We start from the raw sequence: 15,798 nt of genomic DNA on the forward strand, positions 1-15,798 counted from the left end.
ATGAGTTTTATATTTACATAATTTATAAATATTTCATCAAAGGTTTTTAAGTTAAATATTTTTAAGCATACATCAAATTCTTAAACAGACAACAATGTACCGTTATGAGGCATTTAAGGCTAAGCTTTACAATAAAGTTTATTTTAAAACCAAACCCAGCTTAGTTGTTAATAAAACAACAAAAAAGTTTAAAACATAATAAGAAAACATAATAATAATACAATAAAAAAATATATGTTTGACTTATAAATTAAAAACATTCTTTGCGGAATGCAAAGCCGTACTGATCGCATTTGTAGCGCAGTGTTTTGCCTAATTGTGGTGGACCACAGTAGAATACCGTTACCTTGCCCTTCTTCTGCGCTTGCAGCTGTTTAAAAACTTTATCCCAGTTTGGACGACCGGCATTCGTGCGCGTCTTCAGGCCAGTAATGAGATCTCGCTTGCCCTGAAACCAAGCAAATTCAATGATTAGAGCCGCGAAGTTAAAGACAATAAAAACGTTAGCTTCGTCTTCACCGAAGCTATAATATYCTTTACGTCTGCATTTTTTASAGCAGGGAAGGGTATAAAAAGGATTTTATTTTGATTTTGGTTACTGAGTTTGTATGACAGCTATAAGCTGTTCGACCTGAACAATTTGTTCGAAGTTTGTAGCGCTGCCTGGAACAATAGTTTCGTAAAAATACCTTATCTAAGAAACAAGTATTCCTAAAATTTCATCGAGCCGTTTGTATGGTAGCTAATTGCTATAKTGACCCTATATATACAATTTATTCGGATATTGTAACRTTGCCTTGCGTAATAATCTATGCCAAATTTCGTGATGAYACCTTATCGATTAAAAAAGTTGTCCATATAAGGACTTGAGTTTGATGGATCAGTTACATCGTATAGTAGTCGGATATCGGCGGTTCCGACAAATGAGCAGTTTCTTGAGGAGAAAAAGTCATGTACCTATTTTCAGATCGCTATCGCAAAAACTGCGCTACTACATCTCGTATATACAGACCGACAGACGGATAAGGCTCATTATAATTTTTATATACATTTTATAGGGTCTCTGATGTTTCTTTCTGGTAATATATCGTATTCAGCGTATAAWAAGTAGTAAGCAAAGATATTCAAATAATCACAAACCTTTTCATGTAGTAAATCTAAAGCCAATTGCAGTCCCACTGCCTTCATATCGGTGCGCTGTAGRGCACTGGTTATGTACATATGCATATCTAGGAACCTCTCCATTGGTCCACCCAGCTCAGCCTGTTCGATTTCCAGCTGTGACAATAAATTTACAAACCACTCGAATGAGCGCTGATCGCGGTTGATCCAAAAGAAGTCCACCTTACGCAAATTCATCACCGTTTTCGGTATATCACTTGCCCACTCAAATTGACAACGCGGACAGGTRTGCCGAGCCTTCCAGTAGCGATGCATTATGGATTGCAAAATAGATGCGAATGGCGTGACACCGATTCCAGTGCCGATGAGCACAGCGTGTTGAGCGCCGAATATATGACTGGACGGCGCCCCATATGGRCCATCGATGAAGATCTTTATACAAGAAGAAAATGTTGTAAGCTATTAATAACTGCCGTAGGCATAAATATATGCGTGAAGCATATTTGTAAACGTGTGTTGAAATCCCAAACCTCTAATACGCCAGCGTCTAGTGTAACCTTGCTACCCGAGTTATGGTTGCCCTGTGGTGGTAGACTGCCATTGCTACCGCGATTTTTGATGGATGTCGAGAGGGAACGCAAAAAGGTCGGTCTGCGAAAACGACCAACTTTAGTTCGCGCTGTTGGATCCTTAGGGTGGGAATTCGAGACATGRTTTTGCTTTAGTGTATTATAGCCAATTAGAAATTTAGAGTGTATGCTTTATAAACGTATTAATTTGAATGGAATGATATCGAAAATACCATAATTCTAAGCTTAGTAKGTATATCTAGTAGTGTTATGTATGTATATTGCAGTCATTGAATTTTAGTAAGTACTACAAAAGAGTTGATAAAAATCTGCCGCATTGAGATACATATATTAATCCGTAAAACATATATTATTATATATGCAAGTAAGTATATTTTTGTTAAATATGTATAATTTAATAATTTAATATACTTACTTCTAACGGTTTCGACACGCTGGCTTCGGATATTTCAATTGTCGTGCTGTCGGTCTTGCCAACTCCATTTCCTGAGGTAAAGTTAAAAGTTAAAAAAAAATACGCATTTATGAATGAYTTTGAAAAGTTAGTAAAATGAAACGCAAGATTTTTCGGGATCCAAAAATTTTACTTGAATCTAAGTATCATTTTTCGGGATCAAAATAGTACAATAATCACCTTTTCCTTCTTCTAGCTCCCTGTATGTATCCATGTTGCCTGTAATGTATTGAAATGATCACAGTTATTACATACTATACTAGAGACCTGTATGGTTGGGGCCTTACCTCTCGGTGTTGCCGTAAAATCTTGTTCAGCTTCCTCGAGGCTTGGTGTTTTAAAGGCAATTATTGTCGGCTTATTGCGCATGTAACGAAAACTCTGTGCTAGCGATTTGTTTTGAGGGTTTAAGTAGGCTAAACCTCCGCTCTGAAGTCGCGCACGCCTGACACGTGACTCATCGAAAGACCTCTCAGATTCCGAACGACCGAGCGCTCGTAAACTTGAATARTATGAAAGGGAAAACATTTACTTAATCTGTATTTTCAATTGCATATATAGTACATTATTTCATCTTCATTTGATACCGTTATTATCTTATTGTAACACTTACGCTTTGAGGCGTTCCTTCTTTTTAGACTTGATGGCCATATCTGGTAGTGAGAGACTCTTTTCGAGCTGTGGTTTACGAGAGTTTAACTTTTGTAAGCGTTTGTCCAATGGCTTTTGGACGGAATCCACTTGATCGCCTACAAAACCTTCATTCCAGTGACCATCGATCTCTGTTCTCGCAGGCACATCTTTGCGAGAGAAGGTACGTTGGAGCGTCTTCTTAATGCTGCGTATACGATCTGCGTGTTTCGTAGATGCAATATCGTTCTCATTGCGAGTATTTGTATTGTCAATGGCCAATTTTGAAGGTTGTTGTATGTGTCGCGCGGGTTTGAGGGGCACATTTTGCATTTGATTTGCGCCTTTACTTGGTAGTAGTACTGAATCATTTGCACTGGTTTTGCCATGTAAGCGTGCTAGATTTTGAGCAAGGAAATCGATTTGTGGCGTTGCGGATGTTTTAGATTCAGTTTTGTTGGTAATACACACCAAGTCGGTGGGAATCGCATGTCGGTGCTGTATGATTTCGCCATTTTGGAGTTTCTGCTGTTCTTTCTCGAAATACTGGTACAATCGATTGGTCCATTCGCCTACAGTGCGTATATGCAGCCACATGTAATCCTCCTGCTCCGGTGCTGAACTTATTGTGAAGGGATGCCATTCATAGTTGGCAATAACCGGTATATTAACAAAGACATAATCACCAGGACGGAAATTGAAGTTAAATGGACGTTTAATGACCAAATGTATAACTTTGGATGGTAAAAGTAAACCGGAACTGATGTAGGTTTTTCCATGTTCGCTTTTCATCCAGACAAAKCGCAATATACGCTCCACTATGTACACCAGCCCTGGCACCAAAAACCACTTCCAGAAATTCGGACCATGAAACAGTAGTAGAATCCAAAATGGAATATACAATAGATGCGTCCAATAAAAGACCTCGAAGGAACCCTTGCGGCGTACAAATGGCTGTGAGCAAATGAACATTATTAATAGGATAATTAGTAGCGCCAAACCAGTAGGGTTGGCACAGCCCGGTATGAGACCGAACAGCCCTGGGCGATCGGTTAGCAGCCATTCGCCGATTGTGTAGTGGCCAGCATTGATTTTAGGATCGTTCACCACAATTATGGAGAAATTGAAAAGATGTGCGATGGTATGAAGCAGACTCAGGATTGACACCACAATACCCGTTAGTTTGTGAAGATAGATGTGGTTATCCAGTGGCAGGTACGAAGAAAGCCCCTGTGAACGCAGATATGTAAGAGAATGTCGCAACATTAGCACTAATATCCAGGCGCAATTGAAATTCAGACATTGTCCTGCGGGAGTAGAAATCAMAATTAGTTGAATTTTTGGATATTATATGTACATCAACTTAAGAATCTTAACTAACCACATGCGCGCGCAACAATCACAAATCCATTGCTCGCTCGATATTGAATGGCTCGTGAGATGAAAAGGCACAAATTTATGGCAATGTAGATATATAGATACGAAACGAAAGCTTGGTTATTTTTCATGTAGGCCAAAGTGAGTTGATGTGGCTTGTCAAAGCGCAGTCGCGGACATTTGGACTTCGGCTTAGGAGTCTCTTGCGTCATGGGCACAAGCCAACGATCTATGCTGTGCGTCAATAGAATTCCGTTATATACAAAAATATTAAAAGTTAAGATAATACTTACGTAATACTGAGGTTTTCTAATAATCCGCCATGTTTGCAAATTTGATTTTTTAAGGCCTCATAAGTGATTTCACCACGATTATAGGGATCCGCATCTTCAAACATGGCTGTTGTCAGATCTTCAATCTAAATGGGTGTTACTAAGTTAAGTCATTTAAAACTGCTTAAAAACCTTACTTGTTCATCGGAGAATTCCATGCCATTTTCCTCCATGCAGGCGCGTATCACATCATGCAGTTCCTTATGCTGTATCAGACCGTCGCCTGAGGACATTATAAACATATTTGAAAGAAATATGTCATGTAAATCAAGAATTCATTTGACCACACCCATGAACAAATACCGTCCTATACTCTTAAAAGTTATAACCCTGGTTAGAAAAAACCCTCGTTATGGTTATTATGTGATCTTAAAAAAACAGTCTGCTTTCGTAACAATGTTTGTTCAAAATTCTAGTCAAAAKATTATTGCACGTTAACATTACTTCAACTTATTTTTTTATATTTATTATGAACTTTAACCACTTTTTGCCATTTTTCCGTTAGAGACATTATTCCATCAGTGGAAAAGTTTTCCGATTTCTCGGCGAAAAACTGCAAAAAGTAATTCTCACAGGCTTCCCTTGAAGCCAACTTTTCTCCATTAAGGGAGTTCTGCATTGACCGAAACAAATGGTAGTCCGATGGTGCAAGATCAGAGCTATGTTGTAAATGCATCAAAAGTTCCCAGCCAAGCTCGCTCAGTTTTTTCCAAATCTTTTATAGCCAGCTTTTTTTAAATGGTTCAAACCCGGCATTCTTCCCTTTTTTATATTCGACTGCAACGACATCTATTGACAAAATACGAACAGACTTTTTCGACTACGCATATACGAGTATAGGACATGTTTACAGCGAGCTTAACGCCGATATATTTATTGAAGAATAAATCGCCATCAATAAGTTTTTAACTGCCTTTCATATTTATGCTTAGGATTATTATTTATAAAAAAAGTCAAGGGAGAACTTCTAAATAGCTTCTGAAGGATTCTTAGAATATATTAACAGTTTTTCGTAACAGAAATATGTTCAGGGGCGTGTTTTTCTCTATTATAATTTCTAAAATTTGAACCAACTGCTCTATAAGGGATAGACACACTCGGCAAAGTCTGCCAATTTTTTAATAAAGGTCAATGCTGCATGTGCCATACCAGAACTGGTTTTCAATGGCTACCAAATAAGACTATTTCCCGAGTACGGCACTTACCATCGATATCGTATACTTTAAATAGGAAACGTATTTTATCGTCCGCTGACTGGCCGGAGAATTGATGAATGGCATCGATGAACTCTTGCAAAGAAATCGAACCCGAGTTATCTTTGTCGAATATTTGAAAGACACGATCGGTAAAGAATGGCTGCATTGAGTGACATCCATGTACCAACAAGCAACAAGCAGCAAACCAACCAAACATTCGCAACAGCAAGATGAAAGACAAGAAAAACAAAAATAAATTCAAGGGGTAGAGAAATAAAATGCGAATTGCTGTTGGCAGATTCTCACGTTTTTCGATGTTACTATTTTCTGAAATTCTTCACGTCGTATCTCCCGTTCATTGCCCACAGTACTGCGAAAGAGTTGCTCCAGACGCACCAGGGAGCTCTTATCAAAACCGGTGCGTGGCCTAAGAACGAAATGAAAGAAAACAAAAATAAAATACCAAACGGCAAGTGAAGTTGCAGTTGTTGTGTTGGTGCGCTCACACCGGTGGTTGCAAGTCTATAGGTAAATATTTGTGTTTGGCTGGGCAGACAGACGTGAGTGGCGGTCAGTAAAGGTGAAGAAAACATTTTCGGTTAGTTGAGCTCGTGCAATAAATTATAGATTAATTAAAGATTGCGGCTATTGGACGCTGACTGATTAATGGAGCAGYGAATCGTGTGCTTATTGCACTCACGGCCTCGGTTGCTTGAGTTACACATTAGCACATATGTGTACGCATTTACATAGGGGGTACTGCGGGCACCTACCACGATCGTGTAAGAGTGCAACACTTTTTATTTGCCACTATGGAAATGAATGGATGAGGAAGGCTTCTGGATTAGCTTTTGCATTTGCGTTTGCTCYTCGGGTGTGTTAATCGATTTGTTTGCAATTTGTAAGTGTTCAGCACGTACAATGTTCGYGCACTCGTACGTTAAATTTAATGGCGTCAATAGATGTTGCACATTGCCAAATGTTGCGTTAAAAATTTGTTTCGTTTGATTGGAAGTGGGTCTGTCTGCGCCACCGGTTTCGCGCAGCCCGGCCGTGGGATACTCACCGTGTATTGGTCAGGTGTGAAATGAATTCCATTATTTGGTTTGTGGATATCAGATTCGTGCCGTCAACATCGATCAGACGGTATAGTTTATCCAGGATCTGTATGCGGAAGAAGCAGTTAAATTTTGTAGATTTTTTAAAGTCCTTAAACTCTTAAACTAATGTGCACAGTTTATGGACTATAAAAATGTAAACATGTACACTAAGCGCATACAAATTTACTCTAAAATGAAATTAGCAGGCAATCATTTTACTTACACCGCGCGCTTGCCAAATTTCTGTAAAGTTCTTCGGTGTGATCTTACTGTTCTCGCCACAAATCACATATGCCACTGACTCGAGTTGTTCGGCGAAATCCATTTGTCTATCATCGCTGTGAATTTAAACAAAACATTGTTTTTAGAGTAGGTGATTGTTTGTAAATAATTTTTTTTTCTGTTAACTATACAATTTTAGCGCAAAATTTAGCTAATGAGTAAGCAACAGACATCATTTTTATTAGAATTACCAAAGTTTGTTTGAAGAAAAAACATTACAATATTTAATTTAAAGCACATGTGGGTATATACTTCTCAGAAAATTGTTTGTAAATATTTTATTTCCTTAAATATTTGTATTATTTTCTTGTTGGTACAACCTCCGTGGATATTTGTAGGGAGCTATGAAAACTTTTGGAAACTGTTGCCCTTTACATTTTTTTCTGTAGCAGCGGAAACATTCCTGCAGAAAATTCGAGCAATGGTGGCGAGCTGACAGTGCTTGGATGATTGAAAATTCAGGGCTTTTCCGATTACTTAGATTCGAATATCGTGGGAGCGGGCCTCCAACAGCTCGTTAAGGTACCTTGTTAATGATGCAAATATAGGAACGAAATAGCACCGTGATACCAAGATGGTATTACGGAGACTATCGTGTCTATTATAGTTTGGTTTGACGTCTGCCACATGCAAAATATCTAATTTTCTTGTAAACAGAACATCATGATGTGATTGCAGAAGAGTAGATTGCCAATAAAATGATTTCTTCTCTTTCTAAAATTTTAATATCAACTCAGGTAAAAGCGTTATAAGTCGGTCAAAGCCGTGAAAGGGAATGGAGGCATGCAAAATGGGCTTCCTATCAAATACGATCACTTGAAGGAAACAATACATATATTCCATTCAGATCTGCTTAGTATATTCCAAAAGATTCTTACTTTTTGGCTTTTAAACAAGTACATTGGATGTTCGGACACCTACCGGAAGCCAAAGGAAAGGGTTCAGAGGCTCGCTGCGCTGTGCATAAGGGGAGCTTTAAGAACAACTACAATGGCGGCTCATGAACTGGAACTAAACCATTAACTTCGCTGAAAACTGCGCAGCAAAATCGGCAGGACGACTACTAGCTGCTGGAKAATTTACATATAGAACCTTCGGGCAAAGCTCGGTGGGTAATGGCGGTTCGGCAAATACCGACTACATGACCTCACTTTTCAACAGGGAAAGAAGGTTCAGAGTAAAACTCGATGGTTGGCGTAAAGGTGTGTTAGATAAGCGCAACACTCTAAACATCTATATGGAGGGCTCGAAAATGGGTGATGGAGTTGGTGCGGGAATATACTATCCAGAGTTAGGCATAAGGCAACCTTTTAAGTTGGCGGAGAACAGTAGTATATTTCAAGCTGAGGTCTTTGCTATTGTGAAAGCCGCGGAGCTAGCCTTTAATACAATTGCAGGCAATTCCAGAGTCAAAATCTACGTAGTCAACCAATCAACAATCAATACAGAAACGTCGTATCGTATGTCAGCCAGAACGGTCTTGGGAAGCAGGACAGCAGTGGAAAGTGTTGCCAGAAGCAAACAACTTCACTTATGCTTTGCCAGGCTTCAAAGACATCGAGGGCAATGAAATGCTTGTCGAGATTGCCAATAATGGTGTACGACTGACATCCAGAAATGTGAAATGCTGAAAAATATATATGAATGTAAATGATCAGCGTGACGAGCTGAGTCGGTTTAATCATGTCAGCCTGGATGACCGTCTGTATGTATGCGAACAACTTCCTCAGCTTTTGAGATATCGAAATGGAATTTTACAGACCTTTAGATCTCTCCATGAAGCTTCTCTTTTTTAAGAACTGTCGATATCGGAATACTATAGCTTATAGCTGCCATACAACGTTTTCAATCAAAATCAAACTCAACTCCTTGCATGGAAGCTTCTTATATGAGAAGATATCTTCACAAAACTTGGTAGGAATTATTTTTCATAGTAATGCTACGATCTCCGTATCAATTGCTCACTATAGCGTATCAAATTTAAAATGAAGATATTCATAGAAGCTATTTTTTCTTTATTAAATAATTTTTATTCGACTTGAAGGTTGTTGATCTATATCATACAACGTGACTAAAAAGAACGAAACGTTTTTAGTTGAATGTCAAACGTTCGCCAGTTACGTTTTCTGATTTAGTTACATACATATTTAGTTGCTCCAGAAAATGCACTTGCATAGAGTATTATAGCTTCAGTATTTTTTTGTTTATCACAACATCAAAAGCGTGTTAAAATTTGACAWCAAACATATTAAAAAAAATTTCAGCTCTTTTACAACAAAAGCTTTAGCGGCATGTACACAAACTTCTATATTTACCAAGGATCTGTGTATGTTGAGTTCAGGGGACTGCTTGAAAAATTAAAGTTTTTGAGTTAAAGTTTATTCATAACAATTTTTTTTATGAAAATATTAAAAAGATGAAAGGTATTTGTATACTCACGTTAGACGTCCTTTTAAATGTTCAACCCAACGATCCTGCACCAAGTAACCGTTTCCTTCGAGATCGAAGAGATGAAAAAACTTTTGTTGGAATTCCTAAAAAGAAAATAAAATGCCTATAAGTAGAGGTCAACATTTCAGAGGACAATTGTGCAAGCTGACTTCACATGTATGCTCTATCTTTTAGTTGTTGTTGAGACAGCGACGAAATAATATCACGCAAGGTTGTACTGCTAAGGGAAATGTGACCTGTACAGCATTTTTTTTCATCATGAATGATTTACATTTGGTGTTTTACGTTACTTTTAAACAATCAAATGAATGTTTTTTGCGTTTAATTTTTTAATCATACATTATATATGTAAATTAAATCAGGAAGCACGTAGATACTTATTTCAACATAGAATGAAAAATATTCATAAAATTTAAGGTAACGGAGATCTCACTGGGTTCCTTTAGTTTCATTCTCACTTACATAATTCAGTAATAGTTCCCCTCCTACCAACCACTGCTTTAGAAGCATTTTACGAATTTACTTTGAGTGATCCGACCACTATCAAATTTTTTTTCCACATGTTCTGTATAATCATATGAAGTTCTTCGTAAAATGAACTATCAATATATTTTTTTTAACGCTGACATTTTGTAATTTTTTTAGGGGAGGGGAATCACTGGAGTAAAGGAGAGCATTTTTTTTTCAAAAAATATATAATTATTTTCTTCAAAATATATATATAGACTTGAAATCTTAAATTAATTGATAAAGTAGCCCTTTTTGGCTGTCATACTAGGTGTGACTCTAAATAAAATATTTTGTCGCAACTGCCACAGACATTCTTTAAGACAATGTTGACAAATTGACAAATAAGTTTGGTTTTATTTGGAATATTTCGGAGAGTATGAGAAATACCACTAAAAAAGTGGGTTATATGCATATACTGGGTTTTTCCAACAATGATCCTCTGGTTTCTAAGTGTCGTTTTGACCATTTTTAAAATATCGTGATCTGTAACTTTTTTTCATACTTATTACTAATTATTCAGTTTTATTATCAAAATAATAATACATAATTAAGAAAATAATCATCACAGATGGGGTTCACATTCATCTGAGTGGTGCAGTAAATAAACAAAACTGTCGATTCTAGTGCAAAGAAAATCCACAAATTATTCATGAACAACCATTAAGTTCACCTAAATTGCCAGTTTAGTGAGGTTTTTCGTCTGGTGGAATCATCAGTATGTACTTCTTTTGAAATGAAGTTGGTGTCAAAGTTACTGTCAATGGGGAACGGTAAAGATTGATGATAACAAACTTTTAATGGCCGCAATTGGAAGAAGTTGATCTTGACAACATCTGATTCCAACAAGTCGGGGCTATGTGCCACACAGCACGTGTAACAACCGAGTTATTGCGAAAAAAGTTTGGAGAGTCGATTATTTTAAGAAATTGTGACATTGAATGACCTCCGAAAAGTTGTGATTTAATACCATTAGACTACTTATTGTGAGGTTATTTGAAGTCATTAGCTTTTAGCAATAAATCAGATTCTCTTCAAGCTTTAGAAGTCAATATGGCACGTGCTATTCATAACATACGACTTAATTTAGTGGGAAAAGTACTCCAAAATTGAGTTAATCGAATTCATTCCTGCAAAAGAAATCGTTTCGGCTATTTGAATGCTTTAGGATTTTCTAGGTTCCGGGTTCCCTAACCACTGACTTTCATGTTGATATTATAGTCGAAGAAAACCCTAAAAATTGTAAGTTGAAAAAACGTGATGGATAACTTTATTGTAAGTGACTGATTTTTTCATATAAATATCACAACAGTTATCAATATTTACGGTCTCTGTAAATACTGATAATRTTTGTAAAAATTTAATTTTCGGTCGCTAGTTAAGTCGCCGAGTTTCCGCTCCAAAGGTCTTCTCTTTGAAAAAATCTGAAAAAATSTACCGTGTCTTTCGTTTTTAGTCATTTATTTGAGATTCAGAAATTCTTTCGATTAAATCTACACCTCTCATAAATTTCTATCGAGAAATTCTGCAAGTTTTTTCATATTTTACAACCGGATTTGAAGGAATGAGGAAACTAATTATAAACGAATATATTAAAAAAAATATTGTAGATAGTATTAATTAAAAGTAATCAACAAATTACTGATTGATGTGCATTCTCCTCATTATGTCTATCTGTTTGTTTCATTACAAGATATTTAAAATTTGCTTAAAGCAAAAAAACAACCGGCTTTTCACATTATTGCTCCCAAAGATAATTGATTGTATGCAAATGAAAAACTGCATTGTAGGGAAATTAATAGACTAAAAACTTTCTTATAACAATTATGAGTCTTTTGCATGATTGGTCTGTTAGTCTAGAGTGCCTTATTGTATACAAGCGACAAGTACTTTTTACATGACATTATTCTGTGAGGTGYTAATGTCCAGTTGGAAGATGGAAATATAGCTGGAAAAAAAATTCTAGTTAGAAGTCATTATATGTATATGTTTTGTATTAGATCTTATCTTGAAAGAACAAGTATTTACTCCACAGCTTTCGAACAATTGATTGAGACATTTTTTGAATTTTATTTTGAAAAAAAAAAAACTTATTAAAAAATAATTTCGTTTGTTAAAGAAAACTATTTTTAGGTGRAAAGAATGTTGTCAATAAAGGAAAATGTATATTTGGACCTTTGCGCCAGGCAAACTAACCACTTGKAGGTGGTTTTCGAATTTCCGTACAGTGAATTTGATTGAGTAGTAACATGGAATTTTGTCAAAAAATGTGATTTCTATAAAACCACAARATTTAAATATATATAAAAATTACTTGCTGACAACTACATAATTCAAATCCATTCCTTATTKAATTGTAATATTATATAGAATTTATGTAAGACATTTTTTTACTGCGAAATAATTTGTTGATTTTTACATTTTAATTTCTTTATATTTACTCTGAAAAGTCATACCCCTAAGYCTAATCAACAGGTTTAAAGAACACTTAACATCTGCTTAGCTTCTTTACGCTTACATATTTGCTTATACAGTTATTGCAAGTGAAATCAAACAATGATTAATGCAAATATTTAAAAGAATTTGCATACCGGAGATAATATGTGCAAATCGCTAATCAATCGAATAATTTTATTGACTGGCTTTCATTTAGTGGAAAAAGTATTGAAGATCACTTCGAGAAGATTGTTCAAATGATATAAATTGTTTCCCAGACYTTTTGTAAGCTAATATTTGTTTTTATCAAATTTACTTATTTTTTAGGCCGACATTCGTTCCTACATCGAAAATTTATGTTATTCAGAATAGTTCAATAAAAACTGTAGTTTAAACATCTGCATTTCAATTCGCTATTAAGGGTTAATGATTGGTAAACTCAGTGTCATCACATTGATTGTGATTAAAATAAGTAAACAAAAAATCAGATATGGACCATAGCGCGAAACTTGTTTTAAAATATGCAGCCGTTGCTTAGCGTTAACCAAAAATATTCATTAACCGGCTTTACTTTTGGAATCCCTTTTGCCGATTTCTTTCATTGTTGTTTTATGACACAAACCATTCCACAAATTTACATTATTTATGCATACGCATGTACATATATATGCTAATTTGAACGATTACATTCCTAAATACATATTTACACATAAATATATGTATAGACAACGTCTTTTTTTTTAAAGAAACTCGAAACACGGCTACTAAGTAACCCAACTTAGTAAAACAATAAAAATCAAAGCCCGACTAAGAAGTCTTTAGTATGTAGAGCAGATATTTCATTAATTGCTTTAAGCCGAACTTAGATAAAGTTCAGCTGTTATCAGTCATGGAACTCACCTTTTCCAGCACCAGTTTCCGGAATGCCTCACGAGTGTGCTTGCCCTCGGCGAGCAGCGCGCTACACTCGGATATTAGTAGCCAGCGCAGTTTTTCACGCCTCGCCTCCACTTCCATCGCGCTGAAATTCTTATCTAAATTGAGGTTGTAGCGGTCAATGTATCGGGCCACGTGAGACTGCTCTTCGCTTATCTCTTCTAATTGTGCCGAGGTAGTTGGTTCCGCCAGCTGCACGTTGCTGAGGGTGGTGGTAAATGTCTTTCTCGGAGCTGCTTCGGAGGCTGGTGCGGTATTTGCAGAGACTATTGACTGTGATTTGGTTATTTGCTTTTGGTTCTGGTGGTGCTTTTGTTGTTCTTTCTGCGATGTTGTCGATTGTTCGATGTTGTTGTCTAATTCAAACACAGCAGGTGATACGCTAACAATGTTGGCTGTTGCTGGTTTTGTAGTTGTTGTTGCAGTTACCGCTGTTGTTGGCGTAGTTGTGTTGACGTTGGGTAATTTATGCACTTCCACTTTACCCAATTCATCATCGCTGGTATTTGTTTCTTGCGCTCTTACATTTGGTACTGTAGCAGCTYCAGCGCCACCACCGACTTTMGCGAGTCGCTTTACTTTCTGTGGTGGCTGCTTGAGATTTATTTGCTTGCTGCTTGTGCTGATTTCGTTGTGGCTCGTTAGTGGTGGGCTATATGGCTCTGGCTGGTKATCTCGAGCGCCGTGTAATTGTTCTAGATATTGTGCCGCCTGCAACAGCACGTGATTTACGGCGGTTAGCTCCTCTTCGGTGACCGAACTCGGCGCTGTAAATACACTGTTATTGTGATCGTTGGCTTCGCTGCTGTCATTACTCGCACCGTTTGTGGTGGTACTAATGTCCGGCGCCGTGGCGTTTGTTTCATTAAAAGGAAAATCGTCCGAGAAAGATACCTTCTTCGGCGATCGCGTTGGCGTGGGTGGCACCTCTAGCGATTTAATGGAGGACATAGAGCCACGGGGGTTTTCTTTAGAAGTATGATTTTTGTGATTAGAATCCATTTTTGAGATTTTCAAGCTTTTTTCAGTTTAGGAAAGAACTATTTATTATTTCATAAACACATTGGCGCAAGAATAATCAAGTTATTTGTTCGTCTGTAGTATCAAAAAGGCCTCATCGGCATAAYACTGAAAACTGTATGATATTTACAGTTTGTGTTTTAATTTTTATTGTTTAAATTAATTGAAATAGAATAATTTTTTTAATGTCAACATTTATTTTTTAAATAAAAAAAATATATATATATAGGTTGCTTATTTAATAATGAACAATGTTTTATATTCTTTTGGGGTTTTAATATTGTTTAAATATTGTTTTATCAATATTTAATTTAATTTTTTCTTGTATTCGCTATTTAATTCACTCTATTTTATGTATATCTCATTTTGTTATAAAACACAACAAAAATACGCTTTTAGCATTACACATTGCATAACATTGCATTTTCTACTGAATTCATTACAKAATTAATATTCGTACAAATTTGCTACTAGTGCAACTACTAGCGATTAAGTCGAATCGAACGTGACTTTTGCTGAAAACCGTAAATTGGTRCCTTGATGAGGGTATTTTGCTTGCATGTTGTATTTATAAATTATTATTTCAATTTCGCTTTAAAGCGATTTTCACTAATTGTGAAAAACTTATTTTCGAAAATATTTTTGCACTGTTATACACACAAATATGGTTACAATTTTCTATTTAGTTTCACCATATGTTAAAAATGGGCAGTTCACTTAGCATTTTTTTAAGATCGTATGATATGCTTAATGCAATTTGCTCGTTAAACTTTCTACAAAACTTTGTTAAAGCTTCCAACAAATTTATTCCTTATAAACAGTTGTCAACAAAAACCAATCGTGAACTCAATGTGGGAGTCTAATCTGATACCTTATCCAATTTGTTTTTGAAGTTGTTTCATAGCTTAATCGTTTTTCATTTCTTTTTGTATATTTTCTTMTGTAAACACTTTACGTATTTGCTCTTAAAGAAAGATAGCATCACATAATTTTTGAGTTTAACACAGTTTAAATTTCACTTAATCTCTTTAAGGGGTTACATGGGTTTATGGGTTTCAAAAAACCTGTTTTTTTATTGTCTTTTAAATTCTACAACAGTCCTAGAATGCCTTGTCCTATATTTTCAAGTGGATCCGAGTAATAGTTTCGCAGTTACAGCCTTGACAACGTGTAAGCTCGAGACTAGCTAGGCCAAGTGCGCCGTTTTTAAACGCATTTTTCTCGAAACTTTGTTTTTGAAGTGGGTTGGCAAATTTTCTCGAGAACTACTCAACTGGTGTTCATGTAATTTTACACAGATCATTGATATATAATTCTCAAAGCCTTGGACGAAAGATTGTTTTTCGATTACAACTATTTGAAAAA

The 15,798-nt window shown here is 36.2% G+C and overlaps 1 protein-coding gene across 6 annotated transcripts in view; it reads right to left on the reverse strand.

The window, feature by feature from the left end:
- The window catches only part of LOC108967684, a 17,234-nt gene continuing 1,436 nt past the window's right edge, over positions 1-15,798 (reverse strand). Inside the window, exons 1-17 of one of the 6 annotated variants that reach the window (XM_018931263.1) lie at positions 13,378-14,415; positions 9,523-9,617; positions 9,399-9,428; positions 7,025-7,139; positions 6,768-6,865; positions 6,008-6,128; positions 5,711-5,861; positions 4,643-4,728; positions 4,467-4,591; positions 4,178-4,407; positions 2,780-4,103; positions 2,454-2,668; positions 2,347-2,385; positions 2,128-2,198; positions 1,653-1,811; positions 1,141-1,554; positions 1-448 (exon numbers count right to left, since the gene is read on the reverse strand). In XM_018931263.1, the coding sequence (XP_018786808.1) occupies positions 251-448; positions 1,141-1,554; positions 1,653-1,811; positions 2,128-2,198; positions 2,347-2,385; positions 2,454-2,668; positions 2,780-4,103; positions 4,178-4,407; positions 4,467-4,591; positions 4,643-4,728; positions 5,711-5,861; positions 6,008-6,128; positions 6,768-6,865; positions 7,025-7,139; positions 9,399-9,428; positions 9,523-9,617; positions 13,378-14,415 (4,509 nt within the window). In that variant the 3' untranslated portion in view covers positions 1-250. Of the gene's footprint in view, positions 449-1,140; positions 1,555-1,652; positions 1,812-2,127; positions 2,199-2,346; positions 2,386-2,453; positions 2,669-2,779; positions 4,104-4,177; positions 4,408-4,466; positions 4,592-4,642; positions 4,729-5,710; positions 5,862-6,007; positions 6,129-6,767; positions 6,866-7,024; positions 7,140-9,398; positions 9,429-9,522; positions 9,618-13,377; positions 14,549-15,798 lie in introns of those variants that run through there. The other 5 variants (XM_018931261.1, XM_018931259.1, XM_018931262.1 and 2 more) reach the window with 5 other exon arrangements.

The sequence above is a fragment of the Bactrocera latifrons genome, unplaced genomic scaffold (genome assembly GCF_001853355.1).
Source record: "Bactrocera latifrons isolate USDA-ARS-PBARC rearing strain unplaced genomic scaffold, ASM185335v1 scaffold_195, whole genome shotgun sequence".
In the NCBI taxonomy this organism is placed as follows: domain Eukaryota; kingdom Metazoa; phylum Arthropoda; class Insecta; order Diptera; family Tephritidae; genus Bactrocera; species Bactrocera latifrons.